The sequence below is a fragment of the Telmatherina bonti genome (assembly GCF_933228915.1).
Source record: "Telmatherina bonti genome assembly, chromosome: 14".
Classification (NCBI taxonomy): domain Eukaryota; kingdom Metazoa; phylum Chordata; class Actinopteri; order Atheriniformes; family Telmatherinidae; genus Telmatherina; species Telmatherina bonti.
The window spans coordinates 8,421,056-8,427,055 of record NC_136612.1 but is presented as its reverse complement, the minus strand read 5'-3'; the positions used below and the strand labels follow the sequence as shown (position 1 = coordinate 8,427,055).

Below are 6,000 nucleotides of genomic sequence, written 5' to 3'. Positions count from 1 at the left end.
TTGAAAAGTTTAAATGTTAGAAAGACCAAAAGTCATAGCACATATCTCATGAATGAGCTGAACAGTGTGAGATTTGAATGGTTAAAGTGAGGCAAAAGGTGTAATTTCTTTGACTTTTTATTTGAGCCTATATATTGTCTTTGTTTTGTTTTTTTTTCTTAGAATGTATGCTGTTGCAGTGAATCATTTTAAAGAGTTTTTTCTGAATCTTTTTCTTCTACATCAGGGCTTTTTCTGCTCCTTTGCCACAACATGGAAACTTGTCTGGATCTGCGACTGGATGAAAAACAATCTGTCCTGAAAAGGCTTTAAAGCTGCTTCTGAAAGTGTAGAGGGGTTTAAAACAGATGAAGTGATAAAAACAAACACTCCATTTGATTTTGTTTTCCCTCGAATTTCTTTTTTATTTGACATACATGATAGGAAAGTAAAGTGTTTCTCAATTCCGGTCCTCAGGCCCTCCTGCCCTGCATGTTTTAGACATGATCCTCCTCTAAAGACCTGAGTCCAATTATTCAACTTCCTCATCGAGTTCTTTGCAGCCTGTTAATGAGCCCTTTATTTTCTTCAGGTGTGTTAAAGTAGGGTTTCCAATAAAAAATGCCTGGGGTGGGGGGGCTGAGGACCGGAATTGAGAAACACTTCGATAGCAAGATCAGCGCTGTTCTACATCCAGCCGCTAGTGGGCGCTAATCGCCCCAGTGGTGTGAGGAAGAGTAGGGTCACACACACAGACCGGTCCATCAGGACAGAAGAAGAAACCTTCCAGTTTGAATAGCATAACAACAACGTGTGTGTCTCTGTTTCCCACCACAGGTCAGTAAATACTCATCAAAATAAGTGCATGTTGCAGACTTTGATTGTTGTAATAGTTGTTTATGGAGTAGTTTGTTCTCGGTTGTAAACGAAGCAGTTTGTTGAGAGATTGGTAAGAAAATAGCAGTTTAAGATGGTCTGCAGACTAATGTTAATGTTGGTGGATTTGGATAATGGAGTGTGTGTGGCAATCTAACCCCCACATAAAGAAAAAGTTAATGTATGTTCCCTCTTAAGCTTGTTACAATCCTCCACGAGAAGCAAGACGTAAGTTCTTGCTCTCGAGGCTGCAGGAACAAAGAAAAGCATTGTTTTTCATCAGATCTATTCATTCTCCACGTCCACGAGAAGCTTCATCTGCAGTGTGGGGGGATCACTGCTGGTGGAGGTCTGCTTTTATGTGCAATGAACCTGGTTATGAAGAACAAAGAAAAGCATTCATTCTCCACACCTGGTTGTGTTTCTACTGGCTTTAATCTGTTTGTGTTCCACATAACTCAAACATTTATGCGCGGATTTTTGTGAAATATTCAGGAGTTGTTGGAAACGTGAAATGGAAAACATTAAATTTAGGTGGTGATGCGGATCAGGACTTCTTTGCCGATGTTTGCGCTCTTTCAGTACTTTTCTGGTTTCATATTTAACAGCAACTTTGTCCGCCGCAGGGCGAGTTGTGCACGCGGCTGGGTCCGTGTGTTTCAATGCCACGTGTTGTAAAAATATTCGTACTTTCTCTCCAAGTCGATCAGCTGTTATATCAGAATAATCTGCTTTACCTGCAACAAATAAAACGCTTTTCTGTGTTAACCACGCCCACCTAAAATGCCCGACCAATGACGCGATACTTCTCGGTAGCCAGGCAACCCAGACTCTGTATTGAATATAAAGAGCACTCCAGTCAGGCTAGGCTAACTTATCGCCCCGCAAGAGGAAAAACTTCTGCCAGCCTGATATGTCGACAACTGCCTTCAAACCTTAGACTGTATATAGTGTGAAAGCCTATGCGGAAGTGTATAAAACTGCAGTTCCCCCCTCATCCACTAGGGGCTGCAAAACAGCGCGAATCCCCATAGACTCCCAGGTTAAAAAGACAAACTTCACAGCATAAACAAACATGTTTACAGCCTGGTACAAAATTAATTTTAGGTTTAATGGGTCAGGTTTACCTTTGTGACAACTGTGGGGGGAGTGAATATTTTTCTAACTCGCCCGTTTAAAAGTAATTTAATCTCAAAATTCTGCCTATTTAGGGGCGTGTTCTTTTGATTGACAGGTACCCGATCTCCCGCATCAAGTAAGAAGAACGTAGAACAGCCGCGGTTTTTAGTCGGTTAACAATGTGACTTAGCTTTAGCCCGCTTACCTCCATTATCTCCGGGTTAGGTCGGTTAGCTCTTAGCTACAGACAGCCCAGAGTTCACTCGATGTCAATCATCCACCATGACGCTATCTTCTGGGCGAGATGCCCCTGCCAAGATGGTGATGGTAGGAACCGCCCACCGAGCTTTAATTCAATATAGTATATTTTATGATGTGTACTGGTCATCCACTTGAGACATATTAAGTCGATGAAATGTGAAGAAATTGTCTTTATAACATGTTTTTGCCAAAAGTAAATGGGACTGAAGGTCACATTGTGTTATGATACCTGACTCATGAAAAAGAATAAACCTTCCAGTTTGAGCAGCATAACGTCAGTTCAACGTGTGTCTTTTCTGTTTCTCACCACAGCTTGACACATTGAGACCATAAAGACAGAAAGTCAATCTAACACCGTCACTGCAGCTGAGAGGTAAAATGCCGAGGAAAAGATATGTGGTGAAGCCAATAATCTACTCTTGTTCCATCTGTCTGGATCTACTAAAGAAACCAGTGGCTATTCCCTGTGGACACAGCTACTGCATGAAGTGTATTAATCGCTTCTGGGATGAAGAGGACCAGAAGGGAATCTACAGCTGCCCTCAGTGCAGGCAGACCTTCATACCGAGGCCTGTCCTGGGGAAAAACACCATGTTAGCAGCTTTAGTGGAGCAGCTGAAGAAGACTGGACTCCAAGCTGCTCCTGCTGATCACTGCTATGCTGGACCTGAAGATGTGGCCTGTGATGTCTGCACTGGAAGAAAACTGAAAGCCAGCAAGTCCTGTTTGGTCTGTCTGGCCTCTTACTGTGACAAACACCTCCAGCCTCATTACAAAGTGGCTCCGTTAAAGAAACACAAGCTGGTGGAGCCCTCCAAGAACCTCCAGGAGAACATCTGCTCTCGTCATGATGAGGTGATGAAGCTGTTCTGCCGTACTGATCAGAAGTGTATCTGTTATCTCTGCTCTGTGGATGAACATAAAGGCCACGACACGGTCTCAGCTGCAGCAGAAAGGACTGAGAGGCAGAGAGAGCTGGAGGTGAGTCGACTAGAAATCCAGCAGAGAATCCAGGACAGAGAGAAAGATGTGAAGCTGCTTCAACAGGAGGTGGAGGCCATCAATCACTCTGCTGATACAACAGTGGAGGACAGTGAGATCTTCACCCAGCTGATCCGTCTCATCCAGAAAAGAAGCTCTGATGTGAAGCAGCAGATCAGATCCCAGCAGGAAACTGAAGTGAGGCGAGTCAAAGAGCTTCAGGAGAAGCTGGAGCAGGAGATCACTGAGCTGAAGAGGAGAGACGCTGAGCTGAAGCAGCTCTCACACACAGAGGATCACAGCCAGTTTCTACACAACTACCCCTCACTGTCAGCACTCAGTGAGTCTACACACTCATCCAGCATCAATATCCGTCCTCTCACACACTTTGAGGATGTGACAGCAGCTGTGTCAGAGCTCAGAGATAAACTACAGGACATCCTGACAGACAGATGGACAAACATCTCACTGGCAGTCGCTGCTGTGGATGTTTTACTGCCACATCCAGAACCAGGACCAGAACCAGAAGCAGGGCCAGAACCAGAACCAAAGAGCAGAGATGGATTCTTACAATGTTCATGTGAAATCACACTTGATCCAAACACAGCACACACACGTCTGTTACTGTCAGACGGGAACAGAAAGGTGACATTAATGAAACAACATCAGTCTTATTCTCATCATCCAGACAGATTTACTGGCTGGCTTCAGGTTCTGAGCAGAGAGAGTCTGACTGGTCGTTGTTACTGGGAGGTGGAAATGAGAGGAACAGGTTGTGTAGCGGTTGCATACAAGACGATCAGCAGAGCTGGGGATGAAAGTGGATTTGGACAAAATGATAAATCTTGGGCATTATTTTGTAACCAAACTGATTATGAATTTCGCTACAACAGCATCAGAACCTCCATCTCAGGTCCTCGTTCCTCCAGAGTAGGAGTGTACCTGGATCACGGAGCAGGTATTCTGTCCTTCTACAGCGTCTCTGAGACCAGGACTCTCCTCCACAGAGTCCAGACCACATTCACTCAGCCACTCCATGCTGGACTTAGAGTTGGTCTCAGACTTGGGCTTAGACTTCAGATTTGTTCCAGGGGATCAACCGCTGAGATGTGTAAAGTGGAATAAAGTGATTTTGTGTGTTTGTTGCAGAGTTTATTGTTGTGATGTCTCTGCTCTGCTGTTCTGTTGTTTATTTGACTTTCTTATGTGCTGTTTGTTTCTGTTTGTTTCTTTCTGGAGGAAATCACTGCTGATGATGATTTTTATTTCCATCAATATTTCTCCACATGAAAATCCCAACCTGCTTGTTCTCTAATTATTAGTTGAATATTTGTGTTTCTGCATTTGTATGTTTTTGTTTCTCTTCAACCTCATGGAGTCAAACAGAGAAATCATGAAAGCTTCCTTCATAACAGATTATTTTACTGTCAACACCTTGTAAATGTACAAATCATTTCTACCTGGAACTACTTTTAGCTGTTCTGAAGATCAAATGTTTTTCTAAATCAATAAAGCATGAAGTATGTAGTTATGGGATGTTCAGAAAGGCTCATTTCCAGGATGAGAAGAAATGACATCATTCATGTTTAATGGGAGACTTTTTCAGCAAACAGCAACAACACCACAAATGAAAGTAGTTTCACATGAAAATCTTACCTGATCCATCTGTGACAAAAGACAAATCAACAAAGACAGATTGTTTTAACCCTTTGCTGACAAGAAAAGCTGTTTTCCCTCATTCATGTTGAGATGAATATGTTCCAGTTTCCATCCATCCATCCGTTGCTATACAGTGATGGATGTCTTTGGATGATGGAGGTCAGTCAGTGGTGTGACTGCAGTGAATGAGTGTCTCCAGCAGGTGGAGACATGTAGATCATAAAGTTCATGTCTGCATCATGAATGTGGGATGTCTGTCATGTGCTGCATAAGTTTGTCATCAGATCAACATTTTCTGTTTGAGGCAAATATTTCTAAAAGCTCCTCTTCTGCTTGACGGAGCTTTTACAGTATTTAAGACGGATAGCAGCTTGTAGGTGGCCGGCTATGAGAGAAGCAGGTGTACGCAGGCTGAAGCTTTGTGTTGCAATGGCTCAAAGTTCAAGTCCCATCTTGGTCCCATTGCTGCATGCATTCCCACATTTACAATGCGGCTCCCTTCATTGTTGACATGCAGCAGTTGAGGCGATGGTGTCTCACCAACAACCTGGACCTGAAAGCAGAAAAGTCTGTTCCAGTTCCAATCAAGTTGGGACATTGTATGAAACAGACATAAACACTAAGTTATGAATTGCTAACCATTTTTAAGCTATATTCATTTAAAATATCTTGTCTTTGTTATTTATGTTCAAACTGAACAGTCCCCAGCTGGTATTAATCCGGTACTGATTAATTGTCCTGCTTGGGAAGAGCAGGGTGCAGACAACACACCCCTATGACAATTCCACCCAACCATACGTTCTAGTCCCTAGAACAGTCTTGCACATCTGTCAAACAGGGTGTGTTTTTTAAATTCTATAGTCTGTTCTTTCCCCATTATTTTCCTAGTTATTAAGCCAATATTGTTGTGGCTGGATCCCTCAAGTGGACCTTTGGGGTACATTGGTTGCTCGGGGTGTGATCTATTTACCACCACATGGGGCTGTTCCTCCCACTTGTCACTGAGCTTGCACCTTTGCCTGCTCCATTGATCCAATACCAACAGTTGATCACCAGGCAGAAGGGGGGGATCTTGGGCAGTACGGTCATATAGTCTTTTTTTTCTCCCTGCATCTTTCTTTAGGC

General features: G+C 43.3%; 1 protein-coding gene across 1 annotated transcript; it reads left to right on the top strand.

Annotated features, from left to right (window-relative positions):
- Positions 1 to 2,718: 2,718 nt before the first annotated feature.
- LOC306765253 (tripartite motif-containing protein 16-like) lies at positions 2,719 to 4,341 on the top strand (the record flags this gene model as incomplete). The annotated part of the gene is made up of 1 exon (XM_079252657.1): positions 2,719 to 4,341. One exon carries the CDS (start codon positions 2,719 to 2,721, stop codon positions 4,339 to 4,341), a length of 1,623 nt encoding a protein of 540 aa, XP_079108783.1.
- Between the last annotated feature and the right edge of the window lie 1,659 nt (positions 4,342 to 6,000).